The sequence below is a fragment of the Schistocerca gregaria genome, chromosome X (assembly GCF_023897955.1).
Source record: "Schistocerca gregaria isolate iqSchGreg1 chromosome X, iqSchGreg1.2, whole genome shotgun sequence".
NCBI lineage: Eukaryota > Metazoa > Arthropoda > Insecta > Orthoptera > Acrididae > Schistocerca > Schistocerca gregaria.
Window position 1 is genome coordinate 427,151,329 of NC_064931.1, and position 26,663 is coordinate 427,177,991.

At 47.5% G+C, this 26,663-nt stretch overlaps 1 protein-coding gene across 1 annotated transcript in view; it reads right to left on the bottom strand.

Annotated features, from left to right (window-relative positions):
- The window catches only part of LOC126299581 (aquaporin AQPAe.a-like), a 56,892-nt gene that overhangs the window by 6,237 nt on the left and 23,992 nt on the right, over positions 1–26,663 (bottom strand). The window contains exon 4 of the mRNA XM_049991592.1: positions 13,765–13,959. Coding sequence (XP_049847549.1) covers positions 13,765–13,959 — 195 coding nt within the window. The remainder of the gene's footprint in view (positions 1–13,764; positions 13,960–26,663) is intronic.

Sequence of the window (26,663 nt, forward strand, 5' to 3'; positions counted from 1 at the left end):
ACCAGGGGAATGGGGCTCGACACAGAAGAGAAAGTACGAGGGATGGACTATTGAGCAGCAGTGATGACCTCCGTAATGTATGCGACCTGACCACGGAAGGTCGTTTGAGCCACGGAAGGTCCCTAGGGAGATGAAAAGCCCCTAGTCGGCTTTGGAGATGTTCCAGCTACTGGAATGTGGAGAAGGGGTGTGATGCAGGAGATGCAGGGGAAATGGTCGCTCGAGTACATGTCAGCCAGAGAATACCACTCGAGCCTACGTGCACTGTCTAATGTCAGGAATATGGTTCAGGTCAGTATGAGGTCCTGTCTACCCTTTTCACGACCCAATGGACGGCAATCACTTCTTGATCAGAGAGGAAAGAGACACTCATCAGTTAGCCGCGTGGCCTGGTGTATACCAGGTCACTCGACGGACTAATTCAAGGTGCATTGGGCCTCCACCAGTATAGAAAGTGTAGGAGTGGCTCGAAGTAAGTTTTGGGCCTGGAAGGCGATCTGTAACAGCAATGTACCGTTGCGCAACCGAGTACAAGATTTCACTGTTCCTGCAATCGCATCTACACCCTTCTGAATGACGAAAGGGTTGGCTGTTGTGAAATCCTGACCATCAGATGGTGTGACAAGAAACTTCTGTTCTGGTGGTAGAATTTTGGAACAGGAGTTTCACCTTGCTTTTTGTTTTGGGCAGAAGACGGAGGAAAGAGGAGAAATCCATTGCGGATGAATCCCCATGATTGCCAGCTTCTCCGATGGAGCACTCCTTCCTTGTGATGGCCCTCTCAGGGCACTCCCACCTTATGTCATTGTTCACACCTCAGGTCACACCTCCCAAGAAACGGATGGAGGGACCAATCGGCATGTTTGGAAGTTAACAGCTCAGGCAATGACCCCTCCCTGGGCCTGGCCTTTACCACAGGGTACATGCGTGCCTTGCTTGTCTACCCAGGGCGGGGAATTACCCCGTCACTGGCTATGCGTGCAAATGGTTGGGTCAGCCTTCAGAAATGCGCAAAGAAGAGGAAAAAGAAATGAGGAAAGAGAGGGAGAGAAGAACATCTCCAACGCCAAAGCTGAGAGTAAGACATGGAAAATGAGACAAGGAGAATATAGCAAGGAGAATGAGGCAGAGAGAAATAAGGGCATGAAAGCAAGGAGAAGAGTGAACATAGGGAAAGACCAGTAAAGGAAGAAAGCGTGAGGATGGAAGAAATACGAAGGACACAGGATCCTGGAGTTTTCAAACGTTTGTCTCTAGACAAAGGCTCGATACGTATCCCCAAGAGCCGTGGACCCCCTGTGGAGTATATCCAATGTCTCAGAGGGTCTGGCGAGATCGAAGGCGTCAGTGGACGCAAAAATCTCCATCCTCAGCTGCAGAGCTTGTAGGTAGCTGTGCTGTGGGTGCCACCGTAATTTCCTTGGTCTTAGGAGTTTTCTTTTTGGATCTCTCTCTGCTCCTTGGGTTTCCATGACTGGGAGAACTTCACTGGCTCGGTCTCCGACAGACTGAGCTTGAAGTAATATGACCAACTGCTTTTGGGCTCTTCAACCACTGACAGGTGTTTTCTTTCCCACTAGAAGAAACCTGGGAAGTGAGTGATCCAAGCGACCCCTTCCCAGCGAGAGAAGCAGAAGACGACTTACGATTTTCCATCTTAGAAATGTGGATGCATGTCCCCAATGGTTGGAGCGTATTCCTCCCAAAGTAGGTGGCGCAGGAGCAACAGGTAGAGAAATGCTCCCCACCATCAAGAGGAAAGGTGTAGTCTTCTAGCTATTAGAGGTGACCTGGGTTGGCAGAGCTGACAGTGCCACAACTGTTGTAGCAGCGGCTGAAGATGTCATACGCACATGATGCAGGCGTTCAAATTTTCTTAGCCTCAATGTATGTCTGTCCACGGTCTTGCACTCTACGATTTTCCTTTCTGGATAATCCTCCAGTCAGGCGAGCAAGGCGAATGGTGCTCCCCACAGTTTACACACATGGGAGACAGGGAACATTGAGTATTGGGATGTGATGGGCATCCGCAATCTCATGACGCTGGAAGTACAGCAGGAAGGCATAGCCAAACTTCCAGCACTTTAAGCACCACATTGGGGAGGGATATAAGGCTTTACATCACACCAGTAGACCACCTTAACCTTCTCGGGCAATGCATCACCCTCAAAGGTCAAGATGAAGGCACCAGTGGCAACCTGATTATCCTTCAGACCCCAGTGGACATGCCGGACGAAATTTACATCTCGCCACTAAATTGGGGCGCAACTCATCGTCAGACTGCAAAAGGAGGTCAGATATGATAACCTTGACATTGTTTAAGCTCTTATGAAGAGTGATGGTTACAGGAATATCGCCAGCTTGTCACAAGCACCTAACTCCCATGGCTGGGAAGAGGATGCTGTTTTGATCAAGACTGACCCAGGTCTCTTTTTGGACAAGCCCTCCACCTCCCCAAACGTTTTCTCTGAACGCTCAAGAAGAAACCTTGGCTTCATCGTCAAAGATTCGCATCAGCTCTAACTTACAAGGCACCGGGCAAGTAAGGTCTGCCATCCTCAACCTGACGTTCCTCCCATGGTGTGGCCAGGGAGAGGAACGATTTGGGGTCATACATCTGTGTATTGAATTGACCTCTTGATCCTCTGGAGACTGCTGGTGTTTCACCACCAGCAAGAAATGGTCTACACTTCATTGCATGTCATCCACACTGATGCCACCCACTCCAACCAGGGGCTGTCCCCATAGGCACCACCCAGCTGCAGCAAAGGCCACCTAGCAGGATGGCCTTGGTCAAGAGTCCCAATGCCCCAGGGGATGAGCATCTACCCCTTAGCATATCTGGGGAGTTAACGGCGCAGGCATCAGCAGAGCGATCCCTGTGTGGTCAGGGGGCTACAAACAACAGGGTACGTGGCGACCCCACCACAACAGACTGGCTACCATGCTGGATATGAGGTGTGAAGTTGTCCATGGTCATCATCGAAGCAGAAATGAACACCGCGTAGGGCATGCTGGAAAACGCACCCAGGAAGGTCTCCTCACCCAAGAGATGAATGGGCAGGACTGCAATGTGACAATGAGAAAGTGGGTTGAAGATCTCCATTCACAATGGACACGATGCACCTTGTAAGGCGCCCTTCCCCAATTGGCTTACTCTTCGGGAAAATTGTACCCTGTAGGGTTTGACCTACATTCCTCAGTCACATAGGCCGAAATGTGTGAAACTCCTTTTAGTCGCCTCGTACGACAAGCAGGAATACCTCAGGTCTACTGTATCCCCTGGACCACCAGAGGGTATCTCTGGCTGCAGATCAAGCTGATTCCAGTTCCCACATGGAGAATGGAAGGTTGTGGACTTCATTATGCGAGAAGAAATTTAGCTTCCTCATCTCTGCAGTCTGACAGCATACCTGAACAGCAGGAGCTTATCTGGATGCTTCAGTAATAGTAAGGGGACCGATTAATGAAAGTCGTCAACTCCCTCCAGGAAGCCCTCTTACGTTCTTTGATCACTCGCCTTGCATGGGCTCTCAGTCATGAAGACTGTAGTTGGACAAGTTCCACAGAGCTGTCTATGTGGCCCTGACTGCCAGTAGACAGTTATTCCACCAAGGTACAGGTCATAGTCTTAGGTGGTTACTAGACCTGATCTCTTGAGTGATATGTCCCACCGCCTCCCGTGCACAATCCTTTTGTTCAAAAAATAGGATGTCGACTGTACTGTAACCAAATTGCCCTTTGTATAAGCCACCTGTGTGGTCTCCTGCAGCAGTCTAATCCACAATGGAAAGTGGTAACCAGAATGTAAATCTGGAGCCACCTCCACTGAAGTGAGTCTGCAATAGCTGGGGAACAAAAAGGATCAATAGCTGACAAAGACCCTGTAGCTGTGGAAAAGTGAGTCACCTGACCCACATTGAGAAGGCACATATTCTCAGAATGGACGAGTCGCTTTATCATTCGATCCCTGCCGATTCCCACAGCACACTGGGCATTTAAATCCCCCACAAGGAAGAATGGGCACGAGAGTCCCTGGAAGAACTGCCTCTGCATCCACATCCAAAGTGTCATTGGGGACAGGTACAAAGAACACCCTGTGATAGTAAAGGATGTGAACTTTCACAGAATCTGCTTGCATGCCCATGGTAAGGGAAACAGGTGGCATCTGTCATTAAGGAAAATAGCCACTCCACCATTAGCCCTGTTTCCAGTAGTATCGTCCTTCCTGAATATGTGGTAGCCCTGTAATGCCGGTGTGTGACTTAAAGATGAGTCTCTTGTAAGCAGATGCAGAAAGGTTTATCCTGGACCAGCAGCCGCAGATCTTCCAAATGTCAGTGACATCCATACAAATTCCATTGCAACACTGAAGTCACTACGGAAGCCATTGGTTAGCACTGGTGGTTCTTTCCTTTCTCCCTCTGAGGTTTTTTGTTATGGTTTTAGGCCGAAAAACTGCTACGCTCGTTAGCGCCCTATCTGCAACTTAGGAAAAGGCAGAAATGTGACCGAAACAAAAAATTGGAGAAACTAAAAATATAAGGAAAGCTTAAAAACCACCATAGAAGGGTGTTGTCTCCAAAAAGAGCTTCAAATGACTGACGTCATCTCACTGGCACTACAACTCGAGAACGCGATCAGCTGAGTGCGTGTCATCTGCTAAAATGGAAGATAAGTCAGGCGACAGGTGTAGACGGACGCGTAACTGAAAAATAGGGGCACTCAAGTAAAAGGCGTCTTACCGTCCAGAACAGAGCACTGGGGACAGAGTGGGGGAGGATCCCCACTTAAAAGATGTCGATGCTAAAAAGAATGCCCTATCCGGAGTCTAGTTAAAATTACCTCCTACCGACAACACGTTCGGAAGGAAGAGGTCCAAGCACAGTGAAGAGCTTTCACATTCCGCAATTTTTTATGGGGAAGTGTCGACCAATGTGCGTGCCATAGAAGAACACGACGACGTAAAACACCCAGTAGACCGGCGAAGGGAATCGATCGAATAGCTGGCTGAAGAGACTGCAGCCTCGGCCGCTATATCGGCCGCCTTATTTCCACAGATACCAACGTGTCCTGGGATCAAGAGGAACGCCACAGAGACGCCCCCAAGTGGAGGCAGTTCTGAATCTGGTGGACCAGAGGGTGGACAGGGTAGAGAGCTTGGAGACTGCTGAGAGAGCTGAGAGCATCTGAACAGATAACATACTGCATCCGCTGATGACGGTTGTATTGGGCAGCCTGAAGAACAGCATAAAGCTCCGCAGTACAAACCGAACACTGGTCAGGAATCCGAAATCCATTTGGGGTGTCAACAATACAGGCACTCCCTACACCTAACCATGTTTTGGAGCCATCAGTGTAAATAAATGGGGCTTCCTTCACTTCTGCACATTGAGCAGCAAATGCCCGACGATAAACGAGAGAAGGGGTACCATCCTTGGGAAATTAACATAGGTCACGGAGAAGGCAGGTCCAGGGACAGAGCCAATTTGTCAAGGTGGTTATAGGAAAGCGGAAGGAAAGAATGGAGCAGTTGACGGAAGCGGACTCCCGGTGGTAGTAGGGAGGAAGGGTGGCCTGCATACCCTACATACAAGGAGGCGCCGAAAAAATGTCATGGGCTGGATTATCTGGCATGGAAGACAGATGGCTAGCAGAACGACTCAGGACTGCTCGCCGATTCGACAGAGGAGGTTCAGGAGTCTCAGCATAGAGGCTGGTGTAAAGAGCTCCACACACTAAACATAATGCACGGTGCTGGATAGAGTCGAGACGCCGTAGAATAAACGGCCGAGCGGAGGTGTAAACTATGCTGCCGTAGTCCAATTTCGAGCGCACTATGGCGCGATAGAGGCGGAGAAGGACCACTCGGTCCGCTCCCCAGGAGGTACCATTTAGGACACGGAGGGTGTTGAGGGATCGCTGACAGCGAGCTGAAAGATACGAAACGTGGGAGGACCAGCACAGTTTTCTGTCAAACATAAGACCCAAGAATTTAGCGACGTCCGACAACGGAAGGTTGACAGGTCCTAGATGTAAGGAAGGTTGAAGGAACTCCGTACGACGCCAAAAATTAACACACACGGTATTACCGGAAGAAAAGCGGAAGCCGGTTTCGATGCTCCAAGAGTGGAGGCGATCGAGACATCCTAGAAGACGTCGTTCAAGAAGGCTGGTCCGTTGAGAGCTGTAGTAGATCGCAAAATCGTCCAAAAAGAGGGAGCCTGAGACATCGGGAAGGAGACAGTCCATAATTGGATTTATGGCAATGGCAAACAGTACAACACTTAGCAGGGAGACCTGGGGTATCCCGTTTTCTTGGGAGAAAGTACGGGAGACTTCACCCGCACTCAACGTGCGCTCTGCCATAAATTCGCGAAGAGAAAGGGGCAGCCGACCTCAATAGCCCCAAGAGAACAGTGTGCGGAGGATGCCTGTCCTCCACCAGGTATTGTATGCTCTCTCCATATCGAAAAATATTGATACTGTTTGGCGTTTCCGGAGAAAATTGTTCATGATATAAGTGGAGAGGGTAACATGGTCAACTGCTGAACGATGCTTTCGGAGACCGCATTGGGCAGGTGTTGAAAGACTGCGGGACTCCAGCCACCAAGTTAAACGGCAGTTCACCATATGCTTCGAAACCTTACATACACTACTCTTTAGAGAAATGATGCGATAACTAGAGGGGAGATGTTTGTCCTTTCCAGGTTTCGGAACAGGAACGAGGATAGCTTCCCGCCATCGTCTGGGAAAGTACTGTCGGTCCAAATTCGATTATAAAGGCGTAGGAGGTAACTCCCACTATAGTATGATAAATGAAGCAACATTTGGATGTGGATACCATCCGGTCCTGGGGTGGAGGAGCGAGAAGGAAACGCTGGCGGGTAATTTGAAGAGCTCGAAATCTCAGCAAAGTGTTGACCCAATGAGTCAGAAATTGCGACGGGGTCTACTAACGTATCATGCGCGACAGTGAGCCCAGAGACCGGGGAGAAACTAAGCGCGCCAGATAACTGTCGAATCCGACGTCAAACTTCCGAGGAGGGAGTGAAGGTGTTACATGAGCTAGTAAAGAATTCCCAGCTAGCCTTCTTGCTATCGCGGATGACGCGACGGCATCGCGCACAGGGCTGCTTGTAGCCGATACAGTTGGCGAAAGTAGGATGGTGGCCGAAAAATGCGAAGAGCACGTCGCCGCTCACGTATTGCGTCACGGCATGCCTCGTTCCACCAGGGAACTGGGGGGCGCCGGGGCAATTCGGAGGTGCGTGGTATTGGACGTTCCTCAGCTTGAAGAATAACGTCTGTAATATGAGTGACCTCATCGTGAACGCTAGGAAAGTAACTGTCGTCAAATGTCGCTAGAGACGAAAATGTGTCCAATCGGCTTGGGCAAACTTCCAGCGTCGAGGGCGCATATATGGCAGTTGAGGCTGCAATCTAAGGACAAATGGAAAGTGATCGCTCGAGTGTTTCAGCAAGAGTGAACCATTCGAAGAGCCGAGCTAGTGGAGCAGTACCTACCGAAAGGTCCAAATGAGAAATTTGCCATGGAGGCAGACAAAAATTTAGGGTCCCCCAGTTTTGAGGCAAACAAGATCCGCTTGGTGAAAGGCGTCTATCAATAGTGCGCCACACAGACAAGAATGTGGAGATCCCCAAAGCGGGCAGTGGGCATTGAAGTCCCCAACCAGCAAATAGGGGGTGGAAGGTGACCAAGAAGATGGTTATCAGTTCGTGCCATTGGTGTGGACGATGGAATGTATACAGTACAAAGAGAGATGGTGTATCCAGAAAGGGAAAGGGACAGCAACAGCTTGGAAGGAAGTGATTAAGGGGATTGGATGATACAGAGAGTATCATGGAGAAGAATCTGAAGTCCATGTGCTGGAGTGCCTTTAACATAGGGTTGATCAAATCAGACAGACTGAAAATGGGGGAGAACAAAGCGGTCGTGGGGACAGCTTTGTTTCCTGAAGACAAAAGATGACCAGCCAGTAGGATCGTAAGAGCATCGACAATTCATCCCGATTGATCGAATGCCGGGGATATTTAAGTGGATAATGGACATAGGGACAGATAATAGAATGTGACCATATTTGCCGTCAACGACTGCTCAGAGCTTGCGACCAACAGCATGGAACGGCATTCAGGCGAAGGCAGAAAATCCTGATCCATAGGTTTTTCAGGAGCAGCTCCTGCCACCAGCGATCGGCCGGCAGCAGTGCGTCTCGGCGACACAGAAGACGGCCGAGTGCGGTTACCGCCAGGTGGTGCTGTAGATGAGACACGCCTTGGCGGAGAAGGAGAGGAACTGGGTTTTTTATTAGCCTTCTTGGAAACGATGTTTAGATGGAGGAACCGATGGTTGTGAAGTTGGGGTACTTAAAAAATCTTCACGAGTATGCTTATTTTTTGAAGTCAGTCTGACTTTTGGGATCGAGATTTAGCAGAACCCAATGAAGGGTGTGCCATTGAGTGAGCAGGCGAAAGTGCGGAGGTAGAACGGGCGATCTTTGCGCTGGCCGATCTGACGACCGTGTCACTGAAGGTGAGATCGGAAGTCTACATGGCCACCTCCTTTGTTGGCCGAGGAGAGGCAAGGACAGTGCTGTATTTTCCTGTCTGCTGCTCGAAAATTATTCGCCAGTCAGAAGCCCACTGTGCCTCCAAGGTCGACAACTTTTCCTTCGCTCCGATTTCGTGAATGAGCTTTTCGTCCTTAAAAATGGGGCAATCTCTAGAGGAAGTAGCGTGGTCACCCATATAGTTGATGCAACGAGGGGATGGAGGTGGACAAGCACCCTCATGGGCATCCTTGCCATACGTAACGCATTTGGCCAGGTTGGAACAGAACTCGCTGGTGTGATTGAACCGCTGGCACCGATAGCAATGCGTAGGGTTTGGGATGTAAGAGCGAACGGAAATTCTCATAGCCTGTTTTGATTTTCGATGGGATCATTACTATGTCAAATGTCAATTCGACAGTACGGGTTGGAATGGTATTCATGTCAACCCTTGGCTCTGAGCACTATGGGACGTAACATCTTAGGTCATCAGTCCCCTACAACTTAGAACTACTTAAACATAACTAACCTTAGGACATCACAAACATCCATGCCCGAGGCAGGATTCGAACCTGCGACCGTATAGTCCCGCAGTTTCGGACTGCATCGCCAGAACCGCACTGCCACCAAGGCCGGCTCTTTCAACCCTTTTCATGACTATGAACAGCCGTTACGCCCTGGTCAGACAGGTAGTGTTGAATTTCTTCGTCTGACAATCCGTCGAGGGAGCGTGTATAAACGACTCCACGTGAGGAATTTGAAGTGTGGTGCGCTCCCACCCGGACATGGATCGTGTGTAGCAGTGAAGTACGCAGCAATTTTGTGCCTGGAGGGCACACATATAACAAGGTGCTATTTCGTAATCTGGAAAGAGACTTTACAGGACCTACAATTGCATCGACACCTCTCAATAATGAAAGGTTTGACCGTGGAGAAGTCATGACCATCAGACCGAGAAACAGTAAGGAACTGTGGCAACGATGGAAGAACTGTCTGTGGCTGAGACTCAGTGAACTTACGCTTCTGAGCAGACGTAGTAGAAGAGGAAACCATTGCGAAAGTATACCCCATGATTACCGGCGTCTGCGATGGCACGCTGCTTCCTTGTGGGGGCCCTCTCAGAGGGCACTCCCACCTTAGGTGATTGTTAACACCTCAGGTGTGTACCGTCCTCGCAGTCCAGGCAGTGTAGCCGAGACCACTGTCCTCCGAAACATTTCGCCACTGCGTCGCACGGTTGTCTAAGTATGACCAGAGCTTACAGTTGCCAGAGGACTGGTGGCGCTTGTCAGTCCGCTGCAGAGGAATCTCAGTGTCACCAAGAGTTACTCGGCATACTAATGCTGAGCCCTGAGGGGAACTACCGTTGGACAGGTAGGACTGACGAACCACATACAGCTGGCTCCCAGATAAGACATGGGAGGGCCAAGAGTTTTATATCGACCATGCGCCCCATGAATTTCGTAGTTTAAACGAACGGAAGGCAACAGGATTAAGATGTAAAGTTAGTGGGAGAAACCACTTGAGTCGCAAGAAATTAATACAGACGGTTATGGCAGTGGAAAAGCTGAAACCATTGTCGATGCTCCAGGAGTAAAGACGATTAAGACATCGTTGAAGAGGCCACTCAGACAGGTCAGTGGAGAACTGCAATATAAGGCAAAATTATCAACAAAAAGGGAGATGGAAACGCCCAGCAGGAGACAGGCCATTGTAGGGCTCACAACGATAGCAGCCCCACATGTGGATCAGTTCCCAGCCTGTGTCTTAGGCCTTCTCCAAATCTAAAATCACGGTCACAGTCTAGGATTTCCACAGAACCATTCAAGACATGGGTGGAAAATTAACGAGATGACCACACGAAATCCACACTAAGCATTCGTCAGTGAATTGGGAGACTGAGCAGCGCCTGGAGGGGAGGGTGTGGGAACTGCAAGGCAGGGGGACAGAGGTTCAGGACTGAGATAAGGCAGGCAGAGGAAGGGGGTGAGGATTTAACTAAAGGATAGCTAGGTGTCATTGACACAGGATGAGGACATGCATACTTAGGATTTTCAGTGTAGGTTAGATAAAGGAACTGTCTCCTATGTGTCTTCCTCCTTATAAGCTGGGCAATCCAGTGCATGTGGAGAATTATTGCCATGACAATTACACACAGGAACTCCTCGTGGAGTTTACGTCCAGTCACCAGAGAGGGGCCTGTGAACAGCGGGAAGACAAGTCCAAAACGCAAGCACTTTAAACATCTTCAAGGTGATGGGAAGCACAGCTTCACGTCACATCAATAAACATTAATCTTGACCTCACGGAGGGTATACCTTTCAAAGGCCAGGATAAAGGCCCTAGTGTCAATGCGATTTTCCTTCAGGCCCTTCTGAACACACCAAACAAAGTGAACACCCCACCCTCTTCGATTGTCCATCAGTTTGAAAGATGAGGTCCCTGTGAAAAATCACACCTTGTACCAAATTTAGAGACTGAGGGGGGTTAATGGACACAGGAATTGTGCCAAGATGGTCACAGGAACAGAGGGCCATAAACTGGGCAGCTGAAAGTTTTGAACAACAAACCCGACCACATCTTGCTCAGAGTCCACTTTGCCAAACTTTTCTACCATGTTCCACAAAAAATTAAGGTTTGGTATTGCTCGAAGGATCCCCATCAGTCTTGGTGCAAACCAGATAGTGGGGGAAAGGTTTCACCCCTAGCCAACGAGCTTGACTCTCCTCCCAGTGGGTAGCTGTGGGAGGGAAGGCCAAAGGGGCAGAAGTAGCAGCACTAAAAGAATCATTTACATTCTAAGAGGGCCATAGAAGAACAGCCAGAATTCTGGACCCATGTCTTCATTTGCGTAACGTCCGCCCTGATATCACCCACTCCGATCATGGGGTCTCCCCACAGGCGCCACCCAGCCACAGCATGGGCTGTCTGGCATGGCACCCATTGCCGGGAGTTCCGATTCTCCAGGGTGACAAGCAAACCACTTTTAGGCTTACATGAGTAGGTCACAGCTTAGGCATCGGAAGTGTGATCCATGCGTTTTCAGGGAGGGCTCAACCAAAAGGGTATGTAGTGACCCCACCACACAGGTTGGCTTTGACATGAAGGAAAAGATGGAATGAACTAGGAGGGCACAAGCTTTAGACACTAGGTAAGGTGCTCTTCCCCAAATGGCTCACACTAAGGAATACAAATTTAGTAATGGAGGTCAAACTCCAGAGGGGGGGCCAGATAATGCCTGAAGGATGATAATTACTCAACGAAACTCCATCGCAAAGCCAACATAACCAGGGGATAGCGGGGCCAACAAACAGACACTAAGAGGCAGAGGAGGGGGTGGAGGGGAAGGGGAAATGAGGGGAAATGAGGGGAAGGGAAAGGAAATGCAGCCCACGAAGAAAGGCTGCAGTAGCTCAGGGCGCTGTGTTTGCCATGCATGTACTCACAAAAAGACCGAGTGCCCCTGGGGGGACCTGGGGCTGGGCATTACACGTTGTCCCATCACCAGCTATACGTCAGACGTATGGAGTGGCCTTCAGGAGGGAAAAAGGAGGATAGCATGGAAGAACCCCTAATGCTGAAGTGGACGAAGGAGTGAAAGAAGAACCTAACGCCAAAGCAGAGGAAGGATAGGAGGAGGGAATGCTGAAACAGGAAACTGAACACTATGGAGTGAAGGCTCTTGTCAGGCTACTGAAAATTCTGGGCACCTTTCCAGAAGTATCGGGCATGATCCCAAGGGAGGTTAAAATAGGATGATAGACATGCAGTACCAAAGGGAGAAGTGCTGCAAAGGCTTTTGTCCCATGGTACCCAAGCACAAACTCACCAAGTAGTTTTCAGCCCCATGGGGGACCAGGTAACTATGTCCAGCCTGACAGAGGTAAAGAAATCTGGGATTATCACAACCCATGGGTTGTAAGGATACCACTGGTTAGTAGCCTGAGGATTACTCATCCCATGCTGACCTGACTTCTCAAAAGTGCAGGAACGAATGTGACTCAGTGATCAAGCAATGTCCAACTCTGCTATGAGTAAACTGCATCCATTTGGCAATAAGTAGTTCACTGCACACTACGTGTGTGTAGGCGAAAGTGGTTGATCTGTCGACTGTAGAAGACGGTGCGTGTCACATTTTAACAGAAATGCATTAAGGATAGCCAGTAACAGACAAGAGCCACTGGGTCACTATTTCAGTCCCAAGGATAGGTCGAGAAATCTGATGAGTTCATACCATTGAGTGCTTCCTGGCAAGAGGCAGTAGTGACTTTGGCGTTCATAGCAGGGACACACTGAACTGCAATTTAGACTCCCATGTTTGAGGTCCGTTGCATTAGTGAATCTCCCCTTACCACACACCTCACAGACGAAATTGTCAGTAGAGCAACCTTGACGAAAACTGGACTGATAACCAAAATATCTACTATCTAGTTACTGATACAACCATATGCTCGGTCAAGTTGCAGATAACATTAGCGAGACTAAGTGATAGCTGTCTTTCTCAATGGGGTGTTTCCTCTGTTTCAGTACCACAATGCTCCTTTTCACCACGAAGACGAGCTCTCACCCTCGCTCCAAATATAGTTGAAAATGGCTAGGACACGACGCTGGCAGTCCATCAGCAGGCGCTTGAGCTTTTGGCTGTGCAAACAATCTGCCCCTGAATCTGTGTCACAGAAAGTGCTGGCACGCTGAGAAATTCCCACACATATTGAGGCACAATACAGCCAATGTAAATGCAATGAGGTGCTCCATCGATTGATGTCTCGTATCATTGGCGAGCTCATCTTATCTGAAATGGTGACAGTAATTTCTGAAGTCTACCAAGATTACTGTCATCCGACAGCCGATAGAATGGATGTGATTCTGGACAGCTGCATCGAGTCTGTGTCAGGGTGCTAAAGGCGATGGCAGCGGCAAAGTACTTCCAGTTGCAATTCTTAACTGACTCTCTATATCCAGATGATTGGTGCTGTCTGACAACATTCGGTAAAGACCACTATCACGTGTCATGTTGGACTCCAACTGACAGGGGAGAAGACCACGGCTACAAATGCTAAGAGCTATGGCGAAGACCATCCACTTTTCGTCATCCTGTGCCACGCTACCTCAACAGCTTCATGAAAAATTTGTTTATTGCTACTGGCTTTGCTCCATTACGGCTATTAAATAAGTATGAAGAGTTTATACATACCGCGAACAGGTGGCATGTCGTGATGGATAAGCCAATGGCAAATCCAGCACTGCCTCTCGCAGACCTGGCGCCTAACACCGTCATCACCAAGAAGAATGTTATGAAAGCCTCCACGAAGACCGCCTGCGTCAGCGTCAAATGTGGGCTGACTGCCGTCACACCTAATGTCGACTCAGACTCCTCTGGTGTCAGCGCCTGGAATAAACAGCAGACTGAAAATTAAGGCTTTCTGTAACTATTGTACAGCTAAATGACTACTATCACTCGTCTAAACGGCGAAGACTTTTCTATTTCGCTGCGGGGCAAAGGTGAATTCCTGTGCAAGTTGGAAAAGTCATTTATCAATCTGCTGCCCCTCTAATGTGAGAAGGGGCCTGAAACTGCACGCTATTTTGAAACTAATCAATTAACAAGCAATGGTGAATGCGCTAACTTGCTTTATTCCATAGAAACTTAAATCATTAACAATTTATATGTTCGGGCAGAAAGTCAATCACATTCTAATTGAAATGTTAGTCAAACTGAACTGTACTTAGCGTAAACATTAAGAGGGACAGGAAGGACGAAGTTAACTGGCCTTTATTATGGAACACTCATTGCCTCAATGTCCAAAACTTTACTGAAAGTTATGTAGATGTTACGACCGGAACAGAAGGTATCTGGAAGCAGTGTTTCCAAATTTTCCTGGAATGGACCGATTTAGGCAAAATGAAGTTCTCAAACCAAAGCGGCATAATCGCGGCACACAGCAGTGAGTACTGCACACTTAGGCCTGCTTCACACGCCATTTCTTCCGTGGGACGAACCGCTCTGTGCTGGGGTTATTGACGGTCTGGCATTGGCAACAGTTGTCGGATGGCTAAGAGCTTTTAAGATAAGCCGAACGGAATCGATAAGTTTTCACGACAGCAGAGTATCAAAGTAGAACGAATTGCATCGGGTAACTAAATGTCATTGTGAGATTTCATTCCTGTTTAAATACTTGCGTGGAAATATGCCGAGAGTATTACTGGAATACAATGAATGTATTTCCTCTATCATAAACAGTTTTAATTTCGAGACACGTTTCACGTCGCAACGTTTCCTCATATGAGAAAAATGTTCTCAAAAATTCTTTACATATAATAGGACGGCAACTGGCATCTTAGTTTCATGAACACTTATTGACCTGAAATCTTACTACAGGTCAAGGACGGGCACTTTATTCACAAATTTTTTGGAAGTGTGTGATAGCGTTTACGTTCACTGCGTTTTAGACCACACATTACGACGTATGAAATGCAGCCTCCATTTTCGTAAACGTTTTTAAACTTTTAAAGATGTTAATATGCGTCACCATTCATATTAGTACCACGCGCTGTCTTGTCTGTGGGGCTCAGTATCGGCTGCACAACCGTTGGTTGTTACTGCTGTTCATAGGCGCATGTTGCTACAGCATTAGTTTAACCGGACTAGGATGGACATCAATCTTTCACCTACATTGTGCAATCTATAGCTAAGAATGTCAATAAATTGGGTTCCATCAGGTTACTCAAAAAGAATCTTCCAAGTCTGTCTGAAGAATTAAAGAGTAACAATAAGTAGTTGCATGTTTTTATGAGCTGCATTGTCTGAGACATGTACTAACTTTATGATTAATTAAGTTAGGTATTGTATTTTGACGAAAATAGAAATTTCGCTTTTATGCGATGTGTAATGTGAAAAATATGGCGAAACTATACACACTAACCAGTGAGTTTACGGCGTTTCTGAAAGTGTTTATCCCCGTGTCTGGAGCCACAGATCTAATTCGCTAAGAGCTGTACACAGTTCACCGCCGCCTTCGGTTCATTAGTGATGGGCCCCAGTACTTGCTTGTCACAGTGTGCAAATTAATTCCTGCCGAACTTATTTCTCCTACCTGGTGCCTTTTGAAGGCTTGTCCCTCTCTGTAGAAGATGGACAGTCGCGGATTCTTCATGTTATACTTTAACTGTTGTAATCGAGGGAAGTCATTACTTTTCAATAAGGAGCACTTTTACTGTTTCAAAAGGTGTGTATTATTTCTTGCTGTGCCTGCCATACAATGCAGTATTTGATGCTGTAGTCCAAAGAACTAACTTTTTGCCATTGACAGTCCATTTTATATTCTCACTACATCTTATTTCACTGGCCGAACAGCAAAACGCATCTAGAACGGTATTTTCACTCTGCAGCAGAGTGTACACTGAAACTTCTTGGATTAAAATTGTGCCGGACCGAGAACTTCAGTCGGGACTTTGCCTTTTGCGGTGAAGGGCTCTACCGGTTTAACTACCCAGGCATGACTCATGACCTGTCCTCGCAGTATTACTTTCACCAGTATCTTTTCTTCTAACTTTTAAACTTCACAGTTCTCCTGCTGATCTTTCAAGACCAGCGCTCCTCCGGGAACATCGCCAGGTTGTTTCTAAGCCAGGTCTCCTCAATATCCTTCCTTTCTGGAGTACTGAGCTAGCAAGGTTCGCAGGTGAGCTGCTGTGAAATTTGGAAGGTAAGAGACGAAGTATTGGTGGAAGTAAAGCCGTGAGGACGGGTCATGCGTAGGGGCCTGGGTAGCTCAGTCGTGCTTGCCCACGAAAGAAAGTTCCTGAATTAGAGTATCAATCCAGCACACAGTTTCCATCTGCCAGGAAGTTTCAAAACTAATCTACTTTTAGACTAGTTTCCTAATGTAAATTCCTCAGCCTCGCTAGATTTAATTCGACAACATTCCACCACCATTATTTTGGTTTTGTTCATGTTTTTGTTACATCCTTTCAAGACACCGTCCATTCCGTTTAACTGCTCTTCCTACTCCTTTGCTGTTTCTGACAACTAGTGTCATTGGGGAGCCTCAGTTTTTATTTCTCGAAACTTGGTAATAACTTTTCAAATTTTGCTATGCTTCCCTGTTTGATTACTGTACAGATTAATAATGCGGACAGGCTATAACCTTGTCTCACTCTTCTACCACTGTTCCCTTTCATGTCTCAACTCATGTTCTGTCTGGTTTCTGTAGAAACTATATACTAGTTCACACTTCCTGTATTTTACCCACGATACCTGCTGAATTCCAAAGATACTATAGTAATTATTGTGAAGAGCTTTCTCAAAATCTACAAAAGCTAAAAAACGTACGTTTGTCTTTCACCGACCTGCTTTCGAAGCGGAGTCGTTGAGTCAGTATTACTTCGAGAGTTCCTACAATTCTCCGGAATCTATACTGATCTGCCCCGAGGTCTGCTTCTACCAGTTCTTACGATTCTTCTGCAAGTTATGTGCAATCTGCAGCTACGACGTACTAAATTGATAGTGCGGCAATATTCACACGCATATGCAACTGCTTTCTTTGGAATTTTAATTCTAACAATCTAAGTTTGAAGGTATTTCGCCTGTCTTTTTGCATACCAGGGATATTAGTTCTGTTATGGCTTATTCTCCTAAGGGTATCTGTTGTGACGGAATGTCTTCTACTCAAAAGGCCTTGTTTTGGCTTAGGTCTTTCAGTATTGTCTTCAATTATTTTCTTAATATTCTCCCATATATTTCTCTTATGCTTCCAACCAGTTTATTTCCCTTATATGGATCCTGTATATATTTCATGCGTCCCTTCTTTGCACAGTACCGATTATCCATCAGATCTTTATATTCTTACAACCCTCTTCTCAGAAGGTAGATGGGGGTGGTTGGTTTAAAAACGGGGAAAAGGGACCGAACTGCGAGGTCATTGGTCGCTTGTTCCCAACAGAACAATTACCCAAGGGAAAGCAGGAACACACAGCACAATAAAAGGAGAACGGAAGAACCAGAAGAATGACAGGACAACAAACAATGGACAAATCAGGGCAAAACCAGAGACGCAAGAAAGAAGACGAGACAAAGCAAGGAAGATTACCATGGCTGGTCGACCATAAGAATAAAAAAGGAGAGGCAGCCACTCGTCAGCACATTAAAACCTCCAACCTAAAAACCATAGGGTTGAGGACAGTGGGACAAAGGACATGCACAAACTCAGATTAATTAATAAAACTTACCCTCATGAATAAAGCGAAAAATTAAAACTGCTGTTGAGGCACTGTCGCCCAACACCGAAGGTAGGGTGCTGGGAAAGGTTAGAAGTCAGACGAAGAGCTGATAAAAGTGACTAGTCCAGCAAGAGGTGGACGACTGTCATTCAGGAGCCACGCCACAGCAACACTGAGGAGTCCTCGCAATAGAGGAGGTAACCATGTGTGACACATATAGCCAATGTAGACTCGACAAAGGACAACTGATTCCCTACGAGAAGGCCGCAGGGAAGACTTCCACACATCTGCAGTCTCCTTATGACATGCAGCTTCTTGTGCATACTGTTATGCCACTCAATCCCCAAAGCCAAAACACTTGCGGCATAAGACAGAACGCAGGTCAGTTTCATAGATGTCCATATCCAGGAGCGGTTTCCATGTTGCCTGTTTGGTCAGTCGGTCAGCAAATTCGTTGCCAGGAATTCTGACGTGTCCTGAGGACCACACACCACTGAACGACTGGATTATTCCAGGTCAGAGAGGTACTCCTGGATGTTCGCTACCAATGGATGGCGAGGGTAGCCCTGGTCGATAGTTTGTAAGCTGCTCACAGCGTCAAAGCAAAGAACAAACGACTCACCAGAACAGGCATGGATGTACTGAAGTGCACGAGATGGCCACAAGCTCTGCAGTGAATACACTGTAGCCAGCAGGCAGGGAATACTGTTCAATATGTCCTCTGTGGACACAGAAGCCAACATTACCATCAGCCATCGAGTCGTCAGTGTAAACAACTTCAGAGCCCCAGAGCACTTCAAGAATCGAGAGGAAGTGACAGCAGAGGGGTAGGGTTAAAAGAGTCCTTAGGGCCATGCAAAAGGTCCAGGCGAAGCTTCAGCCAGTGTACATCATGGAGTTGTACGGTAATGGACCTTAAGTAGAGATGGTAAAGGGCAGGAGACCACAGAGAAGGGATCACAGCAAACCACAATCGTGAGCCCTGACCAGGGCCGCCAAAGCGGTTGCTGAAGTGGGAAAAGGAGACAGTATCCGGATGCTCAGGAGAACTAGAAATGCGTGAAATATAACTGGGGAGCAGTTGTGCTCGTCGGATCCGCAATGGAGGCACTGGCCTCCATCAGGACACTGGTCACCAGACTACTACTAAAAGCTGTCACTAGGAGGGCGCTGCTGAGCCGCAAACCGTACTCCCAAGGTCAAGGTTGGGTTGAATAAGGGCTGTGTAGAGCTGCAGCAGCAAAGAGCTATCGTCACCTCAGTTGGTGTTGCTCAGGCAGCAGAGTATTTAGGTGCTGCCAGCACTCCCGTGTAAGCTGACAGTGAGGTAGCTAACTCAATCGGGAGTCTAAAAGCAGTCCTAAGAATTCATACTGCTCCATTACAGTGAGTGGATCCTCATTAAGGTGAAGTTCTAGTTCCAGATGAACAGTACGAGAACAGAAGCGCACAATACACTACTTTACAGCCAGAAACTCGAAACCGTGGGCTAGAGCCCATGCCACCCCTTATTAATGGCTCTCTCTAGGTGCCACTCGGCAACACCGGTTGGTTGGGGTTTAAGGTACCAAACAGCAAGGTCATCAGTGCCTTGTTTCGAATGTGGTCCATGCCGTTAATGTGACATCTCAGGAAAGTCAGAACAATAAAAGGGAGAAGGCTACAAACGTGAAAGGGCAGTCATGTTGTCAATGGTTAAAACAAAATGAGGGAAGTCAGCAAGAGAACGAACCCAACGCTATGCTGATGCAGTATAGGCAAGACCACCTGCAGCTTAAAAGGTGCAACCGCTAGAATGTAGTACGTATGGGAAAAGGAGACTAACCAATCCTTAGAAAATGGGTAAAAACAGATTAAAAGAGGAAGGTAATAACATCTCTGTCAGGGAGGTGAGTCGGGAACCTCGAAACACGGCTTACATTGGGAGACACCCAAACACTCAACGCCCTGCCCCAACACCAGAGGCACATTACATACCTTAAAACTGAGAATAAAAACCACTTTCCAAGAGGAAACAGAACCAGAGAGACCACCTGGGAATCGTCAGCCAGCATCAAAGGTAAAGTGTGGGGGAGTCTGTACTTTGCATGCAGAGCCAAATGATGGGGCAGTCAACCAAAATGTGGGCGACTGACTGGAAGGCTCCACAACCACAAAGTGGAGGTGGCTCATCACGCAAAAGAAAACCGTGGGTCAGCCTGGTATGGCCAATGCAGAGACGACAGTGTGGTCAAGTCTTTTCGGGAGAGGCGAAAGCAAGAACGCCACAGGCCTGGTGTCACCTTAATCGCACAAGATTTATTAGACAGGGGAGTAGCCTCCCAAGAATTGACCCACGACTGTGCGAAGTGGGATTTGATGTGAAGCCGTAAATCCGCTGCAGGGGGTTACAGAAAACGGGCGATAACTGACTGCTCCCCCAGCCAAACCATCAGCGAGCTCATTATCCAGAATACCCACATGGCCAGGGACCCAAAGGAAGTCAATGGAACAAGCAGCACGGTGAATATCAGCGAGATGGTCATAGATGGCAGAGACCAAGGGGTGGCGCGAAAAACACCGGTAAATAGCAAGAAGGCCACTCCGAGTCCGTACATAACAAAACGCGGCTGTGTTGGGACTGTTTAATAAAGGTAAGGGCCTGGGAAATTGCTATCAATTCCGCAGTAAACACCCCACATCTAGGTGGCAGCAGATTGTTTTCCATTCCAACAGAGGACATGAAGGCATACCCCACATGATCAGCAGATTTAGAGCCATCAGTGTAAAAAAGAAGCATCCCGAAACTCGCGTAACTGTCGGAAAAAGGAACGAAACACCATCAGGAGGGGGGGGGGGGGTGGTTTGAATCTTTCGGACCTCGGCGGAGATCCATCCGAATTCGAGGCCGAGGCCGAGGAACTAACCAAGGGGTGGAGGGGAGGGGAGGGAGCGAAGAAGACAGGACAAAGAAGGAAGCTGAAAATCATGGCAAAGAAACGCAAGGCGGAGCCCAACCGGTAAACCCGCCTGAGGCCGGGAGTCATGGGTGACTATGGTCTGGGAACAGGATAGACTAGAAAGGATGAGAGGGAGAGTAACGGACAGATTGCTTAAGACACCAGAAGCTGGGACCGCCAAACAGAAAGGGGGATCCCAGCTTCAACCAGAAGACTATCAACAGGGCTAGTAGGGAAGGCACTGGTGGCCAAATGGATACCACAATGGTGGACTGGATCCAGCACATGCAGTGTGGAAGGAGCAGCTGAACCATAAACTCGACAACCATAATCCAAGCGAGACAGAACTAGATCACGATAAAGACAGGAGGAGGGAACAGTCCGCGCTCCAAGAGGTTTTGGCAAGGAAGCAAAGGTCATTAAGTTTACGGAAACATCCTACCTTTGAGCTTGTCGAAAAGAAGACCCAGGAAACCAAACTGTCGGACCACAGGCAATCGTTGTGCATCGAGATAGAGCTCTGGATGAGGGTAGATCATAGTACAGCGACAAGTGGAACACCCGCGATTTTGAAGGAGAGAATTGAAACCCGTGTGAGGGTCCATGCAGAGGCACGCCGTATAGCTCCAGCAACACCGGTACTGTAGAAGCAATAATAAATGCAGACGTCACCTGCATACAGAAAATGGGAGACAGGTGGCCCTACAGTTGCTGCTAGCCCGTTAATGGCCATTAAAAATAAAAAATATAGAGCCCTGCGGAACGCCATTTTCCTGAATACAGGGAGAACTATGGGAGGCACCAACTTTGACACGGGATGAACAGAGACAGGAAATTTTGGATAGAAATTGGGAGCGAGCCCCCCAGAGACCCCATTCATACAATGTGGCAAAGACATTGTGTCCCCAGGTCGTGTCTTATGCTTTACGTAAGAAATGGCAACCTGATGGTGTGTGGAAAAGGCTGTTTGGATGACAGACTTTAAGGACAGAAGAATATCAGTGGTATAGCGCCCCTGGCAGAAGTGGCCCTGACATCAAGCCAGTAGGCTACGTGACTTCAGGACCCAACCCAACCACCATCAAGCTTACAGAGAATGGTGAGGCTAATGGGCTGATAGCTTTCCACATTAAGCGCATTTTTACTGGGCTTTAGCACTAGACTGATGGTTCTCTGCCGCCATTGCAATGGAAAGACGCCATCGCACCATATCCGGTTGAAGATGAGAAGATGTCGCTTGTAGTCAGAAGAGATGATTAATCAACTGACTGGATCCAATATAACACCGTGTGGGGGAGATTCAATGGTGGGAGCAGAGGTGAAAGCCACCTAGTGTCTTATTTAAAGCCCATGTCGGTAGGCATCCAGGTGCACGACGCCAAGGGAGTGAAGGGAAGATGAAGTGGTCACTATCCCACACGTCGGCAGGTGCTCTCCAATGGATAAATGGGAGAAGTCCTGGGCTGCAAATTGATGAATCAGTGTTGGAGTAACTACCATGAGCTACAAAAATGTGTGGCGGCCCCAGAATTTAAGAGGCAGAGGTGTTTGAACTAAATATTCAACATCTGCCATAGCCAGTAAGCATGGTGCTACCCCTCAAGGGGTTATGTGAGTTAAAATCTCCTGACAGTGGGAAGGTTTATAGATTTAATCAGTGCAGCCACTATGTTCAGGGGTACAGCACCATCTAGAGAGAGATACGTTGCAGTCATTTACTGTGTTGTCCATATGCTGACAGCCACATCCTTAAGAGTTTTAAGGGGCACAGGTTGACTACAGATTTCAGGACATATACGCAAATTCCACCTATATTCACTACAGTTCTTTTAATACACCTGTCACTGCAAAGGGCAGGGGTCTGTGTTGTCAGGAACCATGCTTTCTGGAGGGCAATGCAGAAAGCAGCTGTAAAGCTTAACAGTTGCCATAGATCAGCCAGGTGGTGGAAAAAACCGCCACAGCTCCACTGGATAATTACATGAGACTGGGAAGCCATGAAACAATGATGGTCACCTGCTGCCGCCGACATTTCCTGAACAAACTATTCAGTGTGTGAGGGTTTGGCGCGATCTAGGTCCTTAGTGGTTGTCAGAATCTTCACCTCATCCTCAGATGCAGAGCTTGTAGGCAGCAGTTGTGTGGGTGACACCACAATGCCCTTTGTCTTTGGCATCTACTTTCTGGATATCTCTCACTGAACTTTTGATTCCTCTGGCTGGGAGGGCTTCACTTATTCAGTATCTGAGACTATTATCATGAAGCCCTACAACCAGCTGCTTTTGGGCACTTCAGCCACTGGCGGTGTCATCTTCCCCACTAGCAGAAACTTTGTTGAAGTAACCCAAGGGAGCACTTCCTAGCGAGAGGAGCCAAAGAGATTTCTGACAGAAGTGGGGACTGGTGTTCCCAATGGTTAGGGGGGGGGGGGGGCGGCAGTACTCCTGAGGTAGGTTTTGCAGGAGCAATCGAGTGAAGTGCCCCATCAAGGTGCCAGGTTAAATCCTTCAGCTGAGTGCCAACTTGAACACACAGAACTAATGGGGGCTACAACTGTTCTTGTAGCAGCAGCATAAGAGGCTGTAGCCACAGCATGTAGGCGCTCAAATTTCCTCTGGGTCTCAGTGTAGGTCAGTCAGTCCACCATCTTATTCCATTTCCTTTTCTTGCTGTAAAATCCTGCAGATTGGTGACTAAGGGGAATGATGCTCTGCAGCTGACAATGTCAAGTAGGGCACATTGAGTATTGTGACGGGATGAATATCCACAGTCTCGACATGTAAGGCTGGATGCACAGCAGGAAGACATGGCCGAATTTTCAGCACTTTAAGCATCACACTGGGGGAGGGGGATTTAGGGTTTGACATTACAGCAGTAGACAATCACCTTGACCTCAGGTAATGTGTCACCCTCAAAGGACAATATGAAGGCACCAGTGCATACCACTAGTTCCTGCTTCTTATAAGGCATGTACACCTTTCACTTGTTACTTATTTTTACGAGCTTCAAACAGGAGCGACTGCAGTAATGGATAGGAACTGTTGTGTTCAGATGCGAGCTGAGTCAGCAACCCTTCCCTCACAGCTCCAGGCTGCATTGGCTTTCGTCACACAGACCAAGGCTGCTGCTAAAGGACATCACTGTGGGGCATCAAATGCAGGGATGCAAGGGACATTAAGCACATCCCACTTGTCCTCTGATCGGTCCACTGCTGTGACTGCCCCAGGAATTGGCTGCACTGAGGTTGACCCCTCACCCATGGCCAAGTGAGAGATCATTCTAAAGCCTGGCACGCAGAGAAAAACTTCCCAAGGGGCTGATTGTAGCGCCTCCCTGGTTCGTTTGACCAACAAGTTTTGGGCGTTATCTGTGGCCGACTATGAGCCAGATGCAGTCGTCCATCCTGTTCTAGAGGAAGCTTCTGAGCCCAGAAGGTCTGGGCATTCACAGATGGTGGTTTTGTTGGTAGTTGGGAGCTCTAAAGTTAGGCACGTAATGGGCCCCTGAGGAACATGGCTGCCAACAAGGGGAAGGAAGCCAACGTGCATTCAGGGGTAGTCATCCTGGATGTGGAAAGGGTGCTTCTGGATGCCATGAGTACAGGGTGCGCCCAAGTGCAGGCGGTGGCTCCTGTCAGTACCCATGACTTGTGTCGCTTTGGATTGGAGCAGATTCTGTCTGGTTCTGGGCTCCTAGCGGAAATGATAAAGACTGCCACTCTTACTTTCGAGATTAAGGCAGGGCTCACCATCTGCAGCATCGTCGATAGATGCGACTGTGGTTCTTTGGTGCAGAGCCCAGTGAAGGGTCTGAATCAGAAGCTCAGGCGATTCTGTGACCGTGTAAGCTGCAGATTCTTTGACTTGCGCCATCGGGTGGTGGGCTTCTGTGGTTCTGCTTAATAGGTAAGGAGCCCGCTACACACAGGGGGCGGCTACACGGTTGGCGGGGGCTGTGTGGAAGGGACGTCCCTTAGTGGGCAGATGAAACAGTAAGGTAGTTGTAGAAACGATTGGTATTGTAGTTGTAAATTGTCGTAGCTGTGTTGAGCAAAAACCAGAGCTCCAAGCCCTAATAGAAAGTACTGAAGCTTAAATAGTTGTAGGCGGAGAGCTGGCTAAGGGCGGAAATAAGTCCAGCCAAATTTTTTCATACGATATAAGTGTTCATAAAGGATAGATTAAATACAGTTGGTGGTGGAGTATATATTGCTGTCCAAGGTAGTTTGCCTTTTAGTGAAATTGAAGTAGATAGGTCCTGCAAAATTGTGTGTGGAGGTTGTACTTGACAATCGGACTAAACTATAAATTGGCTCATTTTACCGACCCCCAACTCAAAACATATGATCGCTGAACAGTTCAAAGAAAAGTTTAGTCTCATTTCAAATAGGTACCGCACTCATACTATTATAGTCTGTGGTGACTTCAATCTACCCTCGACATGCTTGAAAAATTATACGTTAAGAGGCAGGCATGAAGTCATGCGAAAGTGTACTGAATGCTTTCTCTGAAAATTTTGGACAATTAGTTCATGAGCCCACTCTAACCGTTAATGGTTGCGAAAGCATACTTGTACTCATTTGTCCAGGATTATTTGTTGCTAAAAGGTCGTGACGAATACAGGGGTTAGCGACCACAAGGCAGTTGCTGCTAGGTTGAATACCCTAACACCTACAACCATAAAAAGGAAACCCATAGTATTTCAATTTAAAAAGCTGATAATGCACTTAACACTTTCAGGCGACAGTCTTCACTCCTGATCTGATCATTTAAGTGTAGAAAAGTTGTGGAATGTTTTCATAGCGGTAGTATCGACAGCAATTGACAGATATATACCACATAAATTGATAAGTGATTCTACTGATCCCAATGGTACACAAAACGGGTCTGATTTCTGTTGCAGAAGCAGCGAAAAAAATCATGCCAAATTTAGAAGAACGCAAAACCCTCAAGATGGGCAAGGTTTCACACAAGTTCGAAATATGGCGAGTACTTCACTGCGAGATGCTTTTAATAATTTCCACAACTAAAGTGTCTCGAAATCTGGCAGACAACCCAATGAGATTCTGGTCATAAATAAAACACCAATGGCAAGACGTAATACCTTTACTGCGTGATAACAATGGTGAAGTCACTGGTGACAGTGCCACTAAAGCATAGTTATTAAACACGGTTATCCGAAATTCCTTCACCAAAGACGACGAAGTAAATATTCCTGAATTCCAATCAAGAAAAAAACTGTCAAGATGAGAAACATGGAGGATATTCTCGGTGTAATGGAGCAGCTTAAATCACTTATTAAAGCCAAGGCCTCCGGTCCACGTTGGATACCACTGAGGTTAGTCTGAGTATGCTGACAATAGATATTTACTAATTATATACAACCACGCTTACAGAAAGATCCGTACCTCAAGACTGGAAAACTGCCCAAGTCACACCAATACCCAAAAATGGTAGGAGTAATCCACTGAATTACAGGTCTATATCACTAACGTCGATTTGCAGTAGGGTTTTGGAACATATACTGTGTTCGAACATTATTAAGTACCTCGAAGAAAACTATTTGACACAGTCAGCACGGATTCAGAAAATATCGTTCTTGTGAAACTCAAGTAGCTCTTTATACTCATGAAGTAGTAAGTGCTATCGACAGGGAATGTTAGATTTATTCCCTGTTTTTATATTGCCAGAAAGCTTTCGACACCATTCCTCACAGGCGTCTTCTAACCAAACGGCGTGCCTACGGAGTTGTGCGACTGGATTCATGATTTCCTGTCAGAAAGGTCACAGTTCGTAGTAATAGACGTAAAGTCCGAATGAAACAGAAGTAATATCCGGCGTTCCTCAAGGAAGTGTTGTAAGCCTATTGTTCCTGATCTATAATAACTACATATGAGAATCTGGGTAGCCGTCTTAGATTTTTGCAGATGATGCTG